Below are 17,963 nucleotides of genomic sequence, written 5' to 3'. Positions count from 1 at the left end.
CATCAAATGAATAAGAAATGTTCACTGTGGATTGAACCACAGATGACACAGATGATAACTCTGACAGAATAACAATGGCAGACAGTTTCTGAGTGTGTGGGACATGACTGGAGATGTCAGGGAGGATGAGTAGAAAATATCTGAAAGGATAGGTATTTGAGTCAGATAGTGGCACAATATACACGACTGATGCAGAGAAGGGCTCAGTAGATGGGTATAGGTGACTGGTGGCAAATAATCTTTATTTGTGCCAGACATATTACTTTAAAGGTCCAGAAGTGACGCCAAAGCAGAGGCCTTAGACGAGCCCAGACAAGAGCAAAAGACAAGGTTTAAATTTGATACAGGCCTGAGCATTACTTGTAGGATAATATTATAAGACAGGGAACTTCTGTGAATTAAACCAAAAGCATCAATCTCTAATTTTTTTTAATGTGTACAGCACAGAGTTACAGTGTGACACAATGTAATTATGTTATAAAGCCACTGAAGACAGTAGCAGCTTTACAATGAACTAGTCTCATGAATTAGTCATCATTAGAGAAAAGAAAGACATAGTGCGATCTGAATTACCTCCAGGAGCTTTCTGCAGCTGCAGTGTGATTTGAATGAGGAATCAGCAAAAGCTGTGCTGTGCTGCTGTTTTTGTCTCCTCACTCTGGCAGATAATAAGCCATAATTTGGATCCATTATTGTCATCTTAAAACTTAATTTCCTTCTTCAGTGTCATCTAGTCAACAAAAGTTTTCCTACTGGCCTGATTGTAATGATGCAATTTGTTTGTCAAGCATATGCTTGACAAATAGGAGAGAAAATGACACTGACGACAAGGTGCTGCAGAGGCAGCCAGAGCCTAAGAGCATGAAACATAACCGTAAAGAAGAAAAGACTGGATTAAACTGACTTCACATTTTACATTGCACTGTGTGGTGATACACATAATGTTTACATGTTACTATACATAGCAGGTAGCAGTAGTAGTTGTCCACATGCTTTTTATTGGTTGTAAATTATGTAAGGTACAATAAACTTAAAGGACAAAAACAACTGAAAATCCACCATACCATAAAATATGTATTATTTTTATGTCTATTCTAATACTTTGCAGTTATTTGAGACACATTTCCTTTAAGCAGCAAAGAGTCAAGACGGTGATGATGCCAGCCAGACACAAATCCTGGAGCAGCTCCATATATTATGACTAATTGAGCAGCCCTTTAGACCCTATAACCACAGCCACGGGGGGCTTTACTGGGATATGATTTCATTCTCTGCTTTATAAATGAATAATCCACTGTTATGTCACACTCATTCGATGTAAATGGAAAAAAAGATTCACTGACCCTACAGAGTCAGGCTGATCTGGTTTCACTGTACTGGCTCCAGAAATCCATTTACACCTGGTATTAGAATGTGATACAGAATCCATTTTAATACCAGGTGAAAATGAGGTCACAATGGTAACAGTTCACCTCCTGCACTCTGGTCTCCAGCTTAAGGCGTTAGTGCCTGTGTATGAACATACTGACTCTATTGTCCAGCATCAAAAGAATAGAGCTATGTAAAATGTGTTTTAAGGAATACTTTCTCTGTGTGTGTGCCACAGTGAAAGAGATTAATATTTTGGACATTTATTACTGTCAGAAAAAAATAAGGTGGAAGATATACTGCCCTCAAATGAATTCAGGTAACTCAGGTAATTATGATGTTTATTGCGACTGACTGTGTTTATGCTATGTTGATTTGGGCCCACTGACTTTCATAACATGAATAGTTATGGTTGTGTTTTGCTGCTGCAGATTTAATTGGACAATGACTCAGAAACCTCAGCAGTTTTAATGTAATGTTTATACTATGATGAGTAAGACCACCACATATTTCCAGAGGTTCGCGGACGAGGTTTAGCCGAGTGCCAGGCTTTGATTAAATCCAAATTAAAAAACAATGTAATTGCAGTATGAAATGTGTTTTGGGAAATTATGTGAAATATATTGTGTGATATTGCTGGTCTAAGCTCCTCAGGCAGGGTGATCCGAAGACTATGAGCCCCGACAGCCAGGGCCAACTGTCACATCAGCTAATCCTGAATCTACCAAAACCCAAAAATGATGTGGAAACAGATTATACTGTGGTTTCAGTGGAAGCCCTCTGCACTAGCTGCAGACTGGAGAGGGATTTCTAACTTTTCTGATGCCCTTGTGTCAACAACGATTTTTAATTGGAAGAGGGGAAATTGATCAACCTTTTTGACTTCTTTTTATTGAAACCTAAAACAAGAATCACAAGAAATCATTGATTTCAACAGGCTTAATAATGGCTGACCTGTTACAAGGGTTGATATCAATCAGGCTTTGGAAGTTCTTTGTAAGTTCTTAAAATTCATGTGCAGGTGCTGAAGGTGCTGAGACATATTGTCAGTTTTAGACAATGTCACATGAGGTCACTTTGATACAGCAACTAACGGGTTTCTGGGTACGATGTAGGGATGATCCCTGTGTTTCCCATGTTTTATGTGGACAGCCTATTCCAATGTATTTACTTCCACTCTGATTTGGTTTTCAAACATTTGTCTTCTTATTTGTGCCTTTCAAAATGGAGTAGACAGTAATGATCTCTGGTCTGGTCTCAATCAGAAGTAAACATGTGATTGCAATTTTGTTTTGCACCAACTCTCAATGATGAGATTACACCAACAAAACAACAACAACAACTGGGGTGGCAAAACACTGCAATTCATCAAGAGAAAAATACCATTATGTTGGTTACAGCATCTCAAGCGAGCAAAAATCCAGCTTTTTAAAGTTTCATTCTGCTTTTTAGATTAAAAATAAGATTAAATAAAATAAACAGGCAATTTTAAGACTTGTAACTTTGGATGGCCACTGGGATGAAGTCAGTGATCACTTAATTGATTAATCAATGATGAAAATAATCTTTTCAGACAGCTTTCCAGACAGCAGCTAGATAGATAGATAGATAGATAGATAGATAGATAGAAAGAATAACAGTTCAATTAACACCTCTGTATCAATGTCAATCAATCAAACAATATATTTGTGTCTTAATAATAGTAACAATAACAGTCGTCATCATAATAAATATCATTTCAGCTGTAGTGGTGCTGTGATACCCAAACAATGCCTTCTGCTGTAGGTATGAATCCGGACTGGGTGAGTGGGTTTTCCCTCTCTGACGTGTAGGCTGGACACTAGTGTGCACTTAGCGTGTGTTGAACGCTGCGTTATCATTAAAGCTGTTAATCACGACAAACCTATGATTCACTCACAGCATTAAAAATACACACACACAAGCACGCACACACACAAACACACACACACTCTCAAGCCACCATTTGTCAGCCAATCGTGTCGCTCAGTGACGAACTTCCTGGTCACATTTTCTCGTAGGTCCTCTTGTTAATGGGTATGTTTGGTCCTGTACAGTCAACAGGGAGGAAACCAAAGCTCGAAGGCGAGCATCCAGACTCAAAAGGAGACGGAGGAGCGCATAATCTGCCCGGAGGAAGGTGTCACATCGCAAACGTGGTCGGAGGCAGATAAGGAGAGAGACTACATGGTGTTTACGCGGTGTTACGACAAGCCCAAGGACGTACGAGGAAGGCAAACACAGGCGAGACTGGGGACGAAGTGCGGGCTTTGGATGGCGTTTTCCGGGGCCAGGGAGGGGCTGTGTAGAGCCTAAAGAGATATGAGCCGGAGATACGTTTGGAAACCATGTCCTGACCACAGAAGACCAATTATCCGCGGATAAAACTGCAGCAGCGCGTCAGAAATAAAGGCCTCCTCTGATGGAGCACCGGGCTCTTTAATCCAGCCAGAAACCAGAGACGAGCTACGGCGAAGGGTGAGGTACCGGAGCAAGACCCGCTCAGCTCAATGTGGACGCCAAGTGTTTTAAAAGCTGAGCTAATGCTGCGAAATCGCCGAATTTCCCTTTGCTGCTGCGGAGAATGGCTCAGTCAAACCACCGCCGAGCAGCTGTGATCACGTTCGTTCCAGCCCGTCGCTCTTTCTGCCTCTCTCTTTCTGTTCAACAGGACGCTTCACTCGCAATTGAAGGGATTTATGGGATCACAAGGTAACCTTTCAGCCCTAATGGGTGTCCGTGTTGTGTTTACGTGTGGCCGGGCGTGTTGGTTTTCATGTTTTCCGCGTGTGACGGGGGTTTTGGTTTCCTTTGTTTACAGTGTGAATCTGTGAACAGCTGATACGTCCTCAGCAATGCCGCGATACTGGCGGCTGTGTGCTTCCTTGACGTGCTGCAGCCACTGCAAAGAGCTCCCCGTGGAGTGTTTAGGATTGACTTTGTCATGCACAGATAGAAGATGAAAGAGACAAACTGCAAACGTAACAGCTGGAGGAGATGTGATGTTCCTTTTTAACCGGGGCGCATGAGCTGTTAAGGCCATGTAGAGAAAGGAAGTGAAGCCAGCACAGCCTGCAAAAACAAAAACACTCTTGTAGCCATGTCTGAAAGATAGCATCGTTCCCTGTAATGCATCTGGAAATAGGCCTTAGTGGTCAACTTCTGCAAGGGGAATTACATTCACACAAGTGCAGATTGTGTTTGAGTATCTTTGGTCGTACACTAATGTGCTGGTGACTTTTTTTGTGCCTCTCTTTGCAGTTTCTTCTGATGAGATGAGTGTGCGTGCTGGCCAGGGCAGTGATGAGGTACTGGTTTCACAGGCGGTGTGGGATTACCTGGCTGCAGCTGGGCGGCCCTGGCTCATTGACTTCCAGCACAAGCAGGGGATGAGCGCTGGTATCATTAGGCGAGGAGAAAGGGGGGGCTGCTGCGCCGTGAGGCTGCAGCCGGTGGAAGGCACCAGGAGCTCTGGAGCCGGGGTGATGGATGGAGCCATCTCCAGCGAGACACGAAAAGCCTTCATTGACTTATGCCGCTGTGCCCGCAAAGAAATGAGCAAACAGGAGGGGGGACCCAAGAGGAAGAGGGCTCTGCTGCCCTGTGTGGGAGTCCTGGAGCCAAACGGAGAGGGGAGCCTGCTTCAGCCTCCGCCTCCCCAGCCTCGGCGCTCCCAGAGACAGCAGCAGAGGTTCAGGAAGCCCGCTGATGAGGAGGCCTGCGCTATGTTCCACGAGGCAACCCAGAGGAAGGAGATGGACTCCAGCTTGGCTTCCCACAGCGAGGTGGAGGACAACAAAACCTGCTCGATCTGCATGGGGGACATAGTGGAGAAGACGACCCTGGAGAGGTGTGGCCATTCGTTCTGTCGTTCTTGCCTGGATCAAGCCTTTAAAGTGAAGAAAGCGTGTCCTGTGTGTCGGCTGGTGTACGGCCAGTTGATTGGGAACCAGCCCGCCAATGGTACAATGATCGTAGAGCGAGATCCTGATCTGGAGCTTCCTGGCCATGAAGGCTATGGGTGTGTCTGCATCATCTACAGCTTCCCTCCTGGCCTCCAGGCGGTGAGTAAACCAAGAGCATGTGCGGAAGCAGTATGGAAGTGCCGCCGGAGTAGCACTCACAATCATTTATAGGTGTAATGAAACTCAGAGTTGTTTTGAATAAATAATACAGACCATTGAACAAGTTCAATATAAGAATCACATAGAAAGTGTAGAAAAATCTAATACATTTAAACAAGAGTCTTAGTTTGGCATCTAAACTAATTGATGTTACTTCTTTAGTCATTTATGTAGGTAATACTACATCAAACCATGAGGTCTTTTTACGCAATCATCCACTCTGCTTGATCATGCTAATCTTCCTTTCTGTCCTCGATTGATGTCCGGTTTGTTTACACTTTGATAATCTTTACGTTCCCCTGTGTTACATCCAAACCCTAATATCCAGTTTCAATAGCAAATACATCAAATTAAAGGTACGATCTCAGATCCACAATCAGCCCACCACCAAGACTCTAAACACAGGATATGATGTAGCTGTAACTCTCAGATTAGTGTCTTTTAATGCAGGGAGGAACAACAAAAAATGCTGTTTTCTGATGCTTGTAAGGTTTGTTTACATCAGTATTTTTGTATAATAGCAGTAAAAAGAACTGCTGGAATTTGGCAAACACAAAAGACTGCTTTTTATTCATTACTGTAACCAACTCTTCAGACATTTTGTGAATTTAACCCAAATTTAAATGGCAGAAAACACCTTTGTATCGCCTACGTTTGTCTGTATGTAACTCATGTGCCCAAGCATGCATGAGAGAAACAAAACAGGTGCCCACTCACAGAAAGACAGCTCCACAACAGATTTCTTTAAAAAGTCACCTTCAACATTTCATCTTTGTGTCTTTTTGTCTATTTTATGGGTCAAGAATGCTTCATCCTACTTTTCCTATAATGGAACCATTCTTATCTTTTCTTTAGCCTCTACCCAACGTCTTTCAGGCTCCATGTCCTCAGTCTGCACCAAGAGCTTTCAGTTATAAATTTGTAGTCCAGGCCAAAGTAACAGCTTAGGACATCAGAAGAAGAAGAAGAAGAAGAAGACATTCTAAAATTATTTTTAGATGCTTTAATGCTTTGTAAAATCAGTGGAGTTCCCCTTAGACAGGAAATGGTTAGCTCACAGATGTCATGCCCATATTTGCTTTTTATCTCGAGGTTCAACATTCTTGGTTGCTTTTATCGTGTCCCAGAGGAGAAAATTGTTTTGGATTGAAGGAACTACAGATAAACATGTAGCAAAAAAGCAGTTAAAATAAATGACGTGGCCGTGGCAGCACCATTAAACATCCAGCATAATGATGGGTCTGTTTTTAAATGGCTGCTGTTGTAACGACCCCAACAAGCAGACAGACACAACTGTCTTGAAGCCATTAATGGCACTTTAAACTGATCCTCTTTTAACTCCTTTGTCGCCAACAGCCAGAACACCCCAACCCAGGTGTTCGGTACCCAGGAACAGACCGTGTGGCCTACCTCCCTGACAGCCCCGAGGGGAACCGCGTGCTGGGCCTGCTGCGCCAGGCCTTCGAACAGCGCCTTATCTTCACCATCGGTACCTCCATGACTACGGGCATGCAAAATGTCATCACCTGGAATGACATCCACCACAAGACCTCAATCTGGGGCGGGCCCCGCTGGTATGTACGGACATTTAACTGGAGGCAAACTTCAGGCAAAGAGGTGCAGCAGCTGAGAAAAGGGCTCAGAAAAGACTGACTAGTTCAAGTTCCTGACAATTAAATCCTATTTGTTGATGTCCTTGGCTACATGGCACTATTGCTGCCTGAGCTCATACACGCAGTGACAGCTTTTTTTCTGTTTCTCCTGACAGTTTTGGCTACCCAGACCCAACTTACCTGGTGCGAGTGACCGAGGAGCTCAGAGAGAAAGGCATCACGGCGGACTGACGGCACGAAAGTGGCAGACTCTTCCAAGACTTTGAAGGACTTTCCAAGCGTCCGACCTGAGTCGGCTCCAGGCTGCGCTCTCAGACTGCTCGTCCCTTGAAGGATGGCTGAGGACAAGGCCCTCAGCAGACAGGCGTCTAATGCTGCAGCAGAGCCCACATCGCTCCACTAGTTGTTCCTCTGTTCGCTCATTTTTCCTCCAGAGTTCATCTTAATCCAGTGCTACATGTAGAAGAAAATACTGTGAGTGCAGTGAATTCTTGTATTACACAGTCCTCTACCTGCGGCTGTTGGCAACCGAGATCTGATGCACTTATCTCAGAGCGTCGTGGCGTGTTGGAATTCATGGTACTTATATATAATTTAGAAAATCTAAGTTTAATGTTACAAAGACGTTTTATGTTAATGTTTATTTCTACTCTGGGGTTTGTTTTATTTCTTACAAGCACACATTCTTTGTTTTATTTCCTCAGAAATTCGGTTGGGTACGTCTCTAATTTTGATTGTTACTAATTACCCGGTGTAAGGAAAGTACTTGGGTTATATGGCAGAATAACACTGCTTCAATAGAAAGAGTTCATTTTCTGAAGTTATTGCAATCTAAAGCACTCACAGGCACTTTGGTACAGGAGTTTGTTTTTCAGTGAAGTCGCCGTCATGGTCGTCGCCTCCTCTGTGGAAGGATGCTCGGGGCAAACAGGTTCGAGCAGCCATCAGCGATCAGCTCGGTGGCAACAAGTTGATGTCATTTGCTTGGAACTCTTCATTTGTGTGTGATCTTCATGTCTCCCCGCCATTTGTACTGAAATAGGAGGAATGTTAAACTATGTCTCATCGCAGCACTTTTTATTACACACATTAGGACTTTCTGACGTTTATTTTTTTTTGGCCATCGGTCACTCCTGTTATTTCCAGATGTCTCCCAGGTGTTGAGCCCGTTACCTCAGTTGTTAGTAATGTGCTCATCTAATTACCAGATTTATGACGATGTCAAATAAAAAGGGCATATAGACCACTTAAACCAAATGAAAGGCACAAAAGCTCTTTAAATATCTATGCCTCCGTCCCTGTCAAACTGGGAGATTTGCCTGCTAATGTTCTCATTTAAAATGAGGTAACTGTTGTAAATCTGTTTATCAATAGATAATCAATGATACACAGTGGAAAAAGAAAAAAAATATTGTGGGAACAATTGATTTGATTTGGGGGGTGGGGTATCGATCTCATTTTGTTGTGCCTTTCTTATATTCGCTTTTGATAAAAATCAAGCATGATGTTACTAATGAATGAGCAGTTTGGGCGTATTTGGTGTTATTTCATAGATAAACAGCATTATGTTTGTAGCTATACTATCTGGCTTTAAGTACAATGAAAATATGCATACTAATGTATATTATATTAGCTTCGCCTTCATAAACATTCTTGTAGTCCAAATGCTGAAAACCCCCTGAGAACTGATAAAGCTCTATGCGTGAAAGTGCTTTGCTGAGTGCAGTAACCTGCTTGGCTCGTGGTAAATTTGTCATTAATTTGTCTGGTTCAGATCCACACATCAAATACCCCTTTATTACATTTCCATCCCTTTGTATTTTAGTTAAGGGACCAACTGAAATATTTTTGGGACACAGGATTGTAGTTTACTAAGGCTACTGTGCAAACATTTCTATGCATTACATGACCGAGGAGGAGCCAGTAGAGCGGAGAGTTGGAGAGATTACACACATTACAAATTGATTGTTGAGGAAAAGTTGGAGTTTTGCTTTTCTAATTGTGTTGATTCGTACTTTGTCGATGTTCAGAATAATGTGCTTTACATTTTAATACTTGAATAAAAAGTTATGTTTGGGTTTGTGTTGGATGTTCACTGTAAATAAACCAGGTGCGTCATCAAGCAAGTGAATATTGAACCTGTGTCCATCTGGAGAGAGTCCATTTGGAATGAGTTGGGGTTGTGGCCTCTGATCAAGGTTTGACCTCAGATCTCCTGTAGTACAACGGAACTCCAAGATACTGAACTCTGCTACTGCCATCTGGTGGACAACAGTGTGACTGCGCCATGAACAGAGCTTGAAAATGCCTCATACTAGATCTTTAACTCTATCTTATTCTGTACAATAACTACCCTTAAAAATGGGTAATGACATGGATTATATATCGCTTAAGTTTTTGAAGCAGGAGTTTCATTGTGAATCACTGCTCAGTATCACACTGGCTAAGATTCAAATCACTCAAACCACAACACTCTGGCTTGAATCCGGTTTGGGACCTTTGTGATCATGTCATCTTCCTCTCGCACTACCCACATTTCCTGTCTTCCTCTTTGCTGACAGTTAAAGGCAAACATGCCCAGTAAAGAGTCTTTCAATGGAATTATTACATCCTGTGCAACCACAGATAAGACTGACGGTTTTAGGCTGTGTCATATTGAACATGAACAAAAGGAACACTAATGTGAAATGAATGAATTGCACAGAGGAACCAATGCAGCATCTGTTCATATCATCTTTATGCAGAAACACCAGTTGTAGCTCAGTACCTACACTGTTACTGCTTGGCTGACTGAAGAATTAGACTCTACCACTTACTTGTTGTCATTCTTTCATGTAATTAGATTTGGAATAGTTTTACAAAGGCACAAGACTAAAGTTGCCACTCAATATCGTGATTTTGTTCCCCTCTTCCTTACAGCTGCAGGCAAGAAGTTATTGGCTAATTATTACAAACTGTCAAAGCAAACACTAAAACAACCTGTTTAACATCCAGTGTATAATAGCTTATTGCACATTCAGATTCATAAGGACCAGCCAGTTTGACAGGATAAGTTACAGGTATGTTGACTCAAAGAGTCTGAGTAACAGATTCTTTTTGCATTTTGTGTTTTTCTCATCTGATCATAATCTAGGCACGGTTACTCCCTGATACTTACTGATGCACGCAAAACATAAGCATTTTTAATAAATATTAGCTTACTGTGTCTAGTGGCAGTCTAGATTTAAATGAACTGTCAGTCAATGTGAAAGTGATGGCAGATTTTAAATCTTTTTTAATTTGGTGGAAAAAGTGTCCAGATCCTTTGCTTAAAGCAAAAACAGCCCTGCCAACACTCAAATACATTCATTGCATTCAAAGTTATATGTCGGCTAAGTAAAAGTATGTAAGTAATATCAGAAATATGTACTCACTAATGTGACATTAGAGAGTACTATGCAGGCAAAATCACCGCTGTCACTGTTACAGTATTATAATAAATTATACTATTGGATTTTTATTACTGGTGCAACATGTCAGCAGCATTTTTATGTATATCTGTATTTATATACGCGTTATACTGGTATTATTATAGTTTGTAAACTGTAATAAGTAGCGAAGTATCTAGTAAGTACCTGTCTCGTGGAGTAAAAGTATTGCTCTATTCGTAAAAGCTACGATTTCCCGTCAGAGCCACCTATAACACATTCAAACCAATCAGAAGTCAGTGTTTGCAGCACTTCCTGGCACATGGACGTGCGCCACCCAGTGAAAGTGAACCGGGGCTTTCCTTGTGCTGACGTCACATGTCTCCGGACGCACAGCAGCCTATTTGCATCCTTACACGGAGAGACAACATATTTGTCCTCTCACACCGCAAAAACAATGGAAAACAGAGCGGGCAGTCAGTCTGGTGAAGACTGCGCCATCTGCTTGGACACAATTCGCGGGAAGAAAACGTTAAGGTGCTCCCACTCGTTTTGCTCGGAGTGTATCGACTCGTTTTTTAAGTGTAAACCCGCTTGTCCGATATGCAACACCTACCACGGAGAGTACAGGGGGAACCAGCCGGAGGGCACGATGACGGTGACGCGCAGCTGGCAGCGCCTCCCCGGCTTCGAGCACTGCGGATCTATCGTGATACAGTACGACTTTCCTGCCGGGATACAAGGGGTGAGGCTGGCTGCTTTAAGGAGAGGCCACCGGTCAACAGAGCCGACGTTTACTTTGACTACACCTTCCGGGTGCTGCTCCTGTCACCTTTGTTCAGCAGAGGGCGCTGTTGACTTGTTTTACACGGACTCTATAATAAAGCATCTGGATTAATTATGATCAAATGGCTGCTAATTCTATTAGCTATTATACTCCAAAAAGGTTTTTCTGTGCAGTTGTTGTAAAGCAACAGCCACTGAAAAATATGTAGGTTTTCAGCCGCCATGCAGGCATGTTTAAAATAACTCAAAACCAAAGAGACTTGCTGAAGTCTGATAACCCTCAGCTGGGGCTGCAAATAATCACTGTTTTCATTATCAGTGAATCTGCTGATTAGTTTCTTGGTTAATTGTTTTATGAAATGCCAAAAAACAAAACAAAAAAAAAAACAAACAAAAAAAGGCAGTTTCCTCCTGAGCCCAGGGCGATCAGCATTTCAAAACTCAAAAGATATTCACTTTTCAGCCATATCAAACAGAGAAAATCAGCAAATCTTGACATAAGAGAAGCTTGAAGCTGACACTGTTTGGTGTTTTTGATTGAAAATTCACTGAAAGGATTATTGAAGTAGCTGCAGAGTCATCTAATATAAACAAATTGATTCATCCTTTAGCTTTTTAGCTCTCAACACCTTTAATATGTGAAAGAAGTTCTATTTCCAACCATTTTATGTACGAGGAACCTACAAACATCCTGACTGTGGCAGGAAATGTGGCAGGGACAGTCTGTCTGTCTGTCTGTCTGTCTGTCTTGTGACAGGAAGAAAACAGTAGAAATTAAGCAACACTGACTGATGACCCAGTTTTTCCTCATAAGAGGTTATAACAGGGGGAGATGTCTGTAGGAGACGGACAGTGAGAGAGCGGGCTGATACAGATGTATAACAAAATGCATGTTTTACAAAATGCATCAATGTCCTGTAGGATTTTCATTTGATTCATGCCTTAAAACAAATGGGCTACAATTTTTGATGAGTGTTAGTTACATACAATATATGCTGTTGTTCCGGTATTACAGCCTGAGCACCCAAACCCAGGGGTGAGGTACAGCAGAACCTCCCGTACTGCCTTCCTGCCAGCCTGCGAAGAGGGAGAAAAAGTCCTGAAGCTGCTGAGGAAAGCCTTCGATAGGAGACTCATCTTCACCGTCGGACGATCTGTTACCACAGGCCTCAACAACGTCATCACCTGGAACGACATTCACCACAAGACCAGCACAGGAGGTGGCCCACAGTGGTATGCACATTATTGATGTAGAATAACCACGTTTTCCACCCACCACCGTGCAGAAATGTGTAATGCAGGATTTACAACTCACATCACTGTTTTTCTCCAACATCACAACTCGATCAGGTGTGTTTTTTAATCAATACATACCAATACTTATTTTCAGAGAAGAGCACTATAAAAACAACCCCAGAGGCCCTCTTAGGCTGTGCTTAAGCATGCAGGTGCTCTGAGCTAAATGCTAATGTCAGCATGCTAACAAGCTCACAGTGTCATTGCTAACATGTTGATTTAAGCAGGTATAATATTTACCGTGCTATCCAACTTATTTTAGCGCATTAGCATGATCAAATTAGCCAATTAGCACAAAGTGCAGCTGATGCAGATGGGTGTGATTGGTTTTGCAGGTGTTTGTATTACAGGTTTTGACCTAATGACAGAACTACATGACAAGTTCAAAATTCATCCAGTAAATGTGGAGACATTTCACTGAAAACCACCAAAGTGAAGCTCATTGTGGTGCTAGAAGAGAAGTGAGGGCATCATCAGAGTCATGAGACTCATTAGACATAAGAAGCATTCATTAATCTGCACAGACGATGACAAATATGGATGAATTGAAAACACACGTTCAGTGATGTAACATGAAAGTTTTTTCTTTGTTCCAGTGATGTACTGATGTCATTTTCTTGCTTGTTTGTCTCCAGTTTTGGATATCCAGATCCAGATTATTTGTTCAGGGTTCAAGAGGAGCTTCGTCTTAAAGGAGTGACAGAAGATAACTGATGGGTGAATCAGAAGACATCCTTCAAATAGATTTAATACTGTGTATTGTTGCAAAGCTGCTGATTTTACTTCTGCACTTTTTGCAGTCCTCAAGCAGGGATCTTCATCACTGACACCTTAAGGTCTTTCTTTTTTTTCTATGAAGTGATGGTGAATTATTATATTGAGGCATGAATGTTACTGACTATTCCCAAAGATTCTTTAACTGATTATGCAAAAAACACAGTCTATGCATTATGTAATCCAACGAAACAAAGAGTACACGAGTAAAAAGGTAAAAGGGGAAACGTAACGACCCGTCGTTAAGTTCAATGATGTAATAATTTCAATGATGTAAAAAATATCTTTTGTATCAGTGGATCAGAGGTCTGGTGCTGAAAAGCAAACATGGGAGACAGAAAAGGTAGTAAAAGCACTTGATGAGCAAAATAATCCTGACATCTAAAATGAGCAGAACAGGATGAAGGCTCCACGCCGTAAACAACGAAGACTATTTAACAAAGAGTGATTGCTGGCTGTGCTCTATCTGACTGTAACTGTACGAGTCCAACAATGTGTCATTCCTGTTATTTCTGATGTCGGGTGACTGCTTTGTCATTGTTTAGTGTAATATATTCAGGCCATCTTGAATTTAAAGGGTCTAATAAATCTTTTAAAAAGTATATACAGTTGTCATTTCTGTGAAGAAATGAAGTTGAAATAGATTAGGTAAAATCACTAGATGAGAAGACCTGAACACCACGAGCTGTACTGACTGAACCTTCACTCTCTGCTAAACGGCCTTGTTCTGCATTAGAAAAGCACACGGTTACAACAACCAAAGAGTTAACAGAACGATGTGTCAGACAGAAGACAACACTAAATTTGTTAAAGAATAGCCAATGAAGTGTGCAGGATTGTTAACAATTAAAAATAATACATAAAACACTCAGAGACTTGCTCAGGAAAACTCATCTCTGATGGAATATTCACAGGAAATTCTGCTCCAAATTCCACAAACTTCCTGCACTTTTTGTATTCACTATTTGGGTTATTTGAGTTGATCAGCTTTGCACTTGTGTTGTTATGCACTGAATATACTGTGAAACATCCATAAAATATATAATTTAGTCAAGGGTTGTCAGTTTTTCTTGTGTCAAACAGCAGGAGTGTCGGCGCTCCAGCTGAAGTGTATCATGTGTCTGTCAAGCTCTTCTAGTCCATAAACATGTTTGATATGTTTCCAGTCCTGCCTTTTCTCTGTCTGGTCCACTAGAGGGTGATGCTCTCCTCAAAGAAGACTGTGATGGCGTCTGCTTGGTATGCAGCTGTATCATCATCACATACCCACAGTCCCACAGCACCTCCCAAACCTCATCGCCCAAAGTCAGTGAGAGGAGCAGAGCATCTGCTATAGATGATGAGTCATGTGTTTCTATGGTGCCCGGGGCAGTTTTAGCAGCAGCAGCTCACACTGTATGTACAACGCAGAGAGCGGCTGTCACCTTGTGCTTGACCACACTGAACTCATCACCTCTGGGTCTATTATGACGGTGCAGGTGTTCTTAGATGAGGTAATTACATGCATACAGATGCAGATTCAGTTTAAAGATCCTCTCCTGTTCATCAAAATGATATATTTGGAAGTTTTTTCTATGAGAAAAATCCATTATACCTTAAGAAGTCTTCAATGTTACTCTCCACCTTTGCCTTCATTTAGAATGAGTGGATCTAAATAGTCCTTGCCGCCTTCTCCACCCACCCCTCCAGTGCTCGCCTTCAACTCTGCTCATCAAGCACACAGAAACCTCTGATTGGGTTCTGTGTTACTACTTACTGTATGCTGCACAATGGCAGGTGGTAATATGGGAGTAATTCAGCCACACAGTATAATGAATATAGCCATCATCTAGTTCAGCAGCTGAGCTATCTGACAGACTGTTCTGAGTAACGTTTACTATAACTTTCTTCATCAGCTCCCTCAACCATGTAAAATGTCCTGTCTGCATTTGACATGAATCATCGTGTAGCTTGGCAGGCTAATGCTGGCTAACATTATCCATGAGAAACATGAACAAACAAACAAACTCGTACTCACCATGACATGAGGATAATGGACAGAACAGTATCTGGCATCAGCATTTCAAGTTTTATGGCAAAATCCTTTAGTTTCTTTGTAAAAAGGCGACTGCTGTCTACAGCTTGGCAAAATATGAAGGCTCACCATATATCCTTTTGTAGCTTTGCAACCAGAACACATCTCTGCCAGTGAAACTCTCGTTTCAGGTGACGGGATTGGTTCCCTAGGTATGTGATGTATGAAACTCTGGCTGTCTGAACCTGTTTGTGAGGCACTCATTGGTCCACTGCAGTCCCAGTGGGGAAATGCACAGACATGGCATTGACAGCTTATTTCACTCATGATGTGCCATGATATGTAGCATATAAAAACTTGATTTTCATTGGAGGAAGTCTTGATAAATTCCACAGTCATCTGTTGTTGAAGTGACTTTGAATGTTAAATGTGTAACAGGTGTCCAAGTCCTCACTAGCGCCTGAAAATACTGCAAACAAAGCAGGACACATAAGCTCTGCCTTTGCTTTTCACTGACCATTACACGCGTCACAACTGAATATGAGCAGTCTCCAGCTGATCTTCCTTTCAGGGGTGACAGCACAGAGTTATAGGCTTAGAAAATACCTTTAACCTATATTTCTGTATCAGAGCGCACATGTGATAAGGCGGACTTACTGCGCTCGGCCTCTTTATTGCTCTGGTGTTTAGTGGCTGGGGGCATTTCTGTGGCCTAAGATCTAAGGGCATCTGCTGCTCTCTCATAGCAGAACAGGACCCATCTGGTCAAATGTACCACCTCCCCTTTCTCCCTTTTCTCCCATAATTCATCAGTCCAGTCCATCCATTTCTCATCATTGTCCCTTTTCCTCTCTTGTCCCTTTAACAGTTTTCTATTGAAGTGGCTGTAAATTACGAGCATTTCCCTGCCAGTTATTTTCCTTTCTGCTGTATTGTCGCTATGGAAAGCATGACCAGCTTGACCTGATAAAACTGAACTTTTCATTACATATTTGCATATCCTGTTGTAATATATTTCTATGTTTTAGACCTTTTATTAACAGAAGAGTGACTTACAGCAACAGACTGACAGACAGATAAATTGGCTTTTTTTGAATAATAATAATAAAAAATTGACATGGACTCTCAGCATCTTGTTTGCCCTCTCACTTTATTTACTTTAATTTATATTAAAATTGAGTGACTCTTTGCCCCTCTCTGCAGGTATTTCCCTTCCCTGTCACTGTCCATCTGGACATCTGGGAAGAGGGGCAAAGAATTACAGAAAATGTCACCCAGGACATAAATATGTATCAATGATTATGCAGAGCAATATTGTGGGTGGATTAAACATGCATCAATGTAAATGGCCAGTGACAAGCCTCCCCTATAAAATGGATTGATGTCAGTGAAAATAAGCACTGAGTGTATGGATTAAGACGGATACATCCGTCGCCTCTTTCATTAATTTCCCCCAAACGTCGCTCTGCACTGTTGTGGCAGGATGCCTTGAATATTCTCCTGTCAGGCACTGAAAATAGCACCAAGACTTTCTGGGTGTGACTAGACGGCCGCTCATGAGGGGCTCCCAAGAAACACACAGACGTGCATACCTATCAGATGAGAGATGTGCAGTGTTTCCTGTACTGGAGATGATAAGAAAATCATTATGTGACAATGCAGAGCTGTTGTTCTCGCCCCCTCTCCCCACTGTGCTCCTTAATTAGAGTGTCTCTGGCTGCGGGGAGAACCCTGGCACATCGCCTGCCTGCCTCCTCATCCTCTCATCCTCTGGTGCTAAAGCCACCCAATCACAGACTTACCTGTCTGTCTGGAGGCAGGGCACGCTACTCTTCGTCTCCCTTCGCTGTAATGAGGATCAGCTCTGCCAGACGTAGCCTACTTTTGCATACCTTTGAAGGTATGTTTTATATTTATATATATCTTCACCCAGTTTCCTTGTTTAATACAAAATTCGACAGAGATAAAGAGTCTCTGGCTTCCCTGAATTAAAAATCTCTATATCCATGTCCTAAAGGACAAACAAGGATATTTCAGGCTGTGTTTGTGTGTTAGGTAAATGGACAGGAGGAGGCTGAGGAGGCGTCTGTCTCCATACACACTCTTTGTGTGACAGAATGTCAGCCTACACCGCTGACATGCTCATTCACTGTGCCTAAGGCTGTTTACTTAAGAACAGTAAAGTGAAGGTGGGTGTGTGGGTGCTTGTGCTTCTGTGGCTTTTGTCTGTGTGCCCTTGACTGCATCTGTGCATACAGTAGCCTGTGAGGATATGCACTAGTGAATAATTGAGTGTGTGTGTGTGTGTGTGTGTGTGTGTGTGTGTGTGTGTTTGTCGAGGTGGTTTCTCACATTCTGTTCTCTGATTCATAGCCGGGGCTACATGGCTTTTTGTCTGCCTGATTTAGCAGAACAGACCCTCTGCTTTTCTTAGTAATGCTGACAGATTTACTGACTTACTTCACCGACAGGACACAAAAACAGAGCTGGCAACTACCGGGGTCCTTGGCTTGGTTGTCAGCATCGCAGATTGAAGGCTCTGCTCAAGCTGTTCTTCATTAGC

The 17,963-nt window shown here is 42.2% G+C and overlaps 2 protein-coding genes across 2 annotated transcripts; both read left to right on the top strand.

The window, feature by feature from the left end:
* Nucleotides 1–3,360: 3,360 nt before the first annotated feature.
* dtx3 (deltex E3 ubiquitin ligase 3) lies at nt 3,361–9,252 on the top strand. Its single transcript, XM_076741477.1, has 4 exons — nt 3,361–4,098; nt 4,648–5,450; nt 6,867–7,084; nt 7,279–9,252. The coding sequence occupies exons 1-4, from the start codon at nt 4,086–4,088 to the stop codon at nt 7,352–7,354; spliced, it is 1,110 nt and encodes a 369-aa protein (XP_076597592.1). The 5' UTR covers nt 3,361–4,085; the 3' UTR covers nt 7,355–9,252.
* Nucleotides 9,253–10,909: 1,657 nt separating this feature from the next.
* LOC143327234 (putative E3 ubiquitin-protein ligase DTX3) lies at nt 10,910–14,438 on the top strand. The gene is made up of 3 exons (XM_076741478.1): nt 10,910–11,275; nt 12,332–12,549; nt 13,248–14,438. The coding sequence occupies exons 1-3, from the start codon at nt 10,988–10,990 to the stop codon at nt 13,324–13,326; spliced, it is 585 nt and encodes a 194-aa protein (XP_076597593.1). The 5' UTR covers nt 10,910–10,987; the 3' UTR covers nt 13,327–14,438.
* The last annotated feature ends 3,525 nt before the right edge of the window (nt 14,439–17,963 follow it).

Source organism: Chaetodon auriga, chromosome 10, assembly GCF_051107435.1.
Source record: "Chaetodon auriga isolate fChaAug3 chromosome 10, fChaAug3.hap1, whole genome shotgun sequence".
NCBI classification, from domain to species: Eukaryota; Metazoa; Chordata; class Actinopteri; order Chaetodontiformes; family Chaetodontidae; genus Chaetodon; species Chaetodon auriga.
Note: the sequence above shows the minus strand (reverse complement) of the source record. Positions and strands in the feature narration are given on the sequence as shown.

Coding starts and splice junctions, on each gene's coding strand:
- dtx3 (XM_076741477.1), top strand. Junction 5,451..6,866: donor TCCCTCCTGGCCTCCAGGCG/GTGAGTAAACCA, acceptor TGTCGCCAACAG/CCAGAACACCCCAACCCAGG. Junction 7,085..7,278: donor ATCTGGGGCGGGCCCCGCTG/GTATGTACGGAC, acceptor TTCTCCTGACAG/TTTTGGCTACCCAGACCCAA.
- LOC143327234 (XM_076741478.1), top strand. CDS start 10,988: ATGGAAAACAGAGCGGGCAGTCAGTCTGGTGAAGACTGCGCCATCTGC. Junction 11,276..12,331: donor TTCCTGCCGGGATACAAGGG/GTGAGGCTGGCT, acceptor CCGGTATTACAG/CCTGAGCACCCAAACCCAGG. Junction 12,550..13,247: donor ACAGGAGGTGGCCCACAGTG/GTATGCACATTA, acceptor GTTTGTCTCCAG/TTTTGGATATCCAGATCCAG.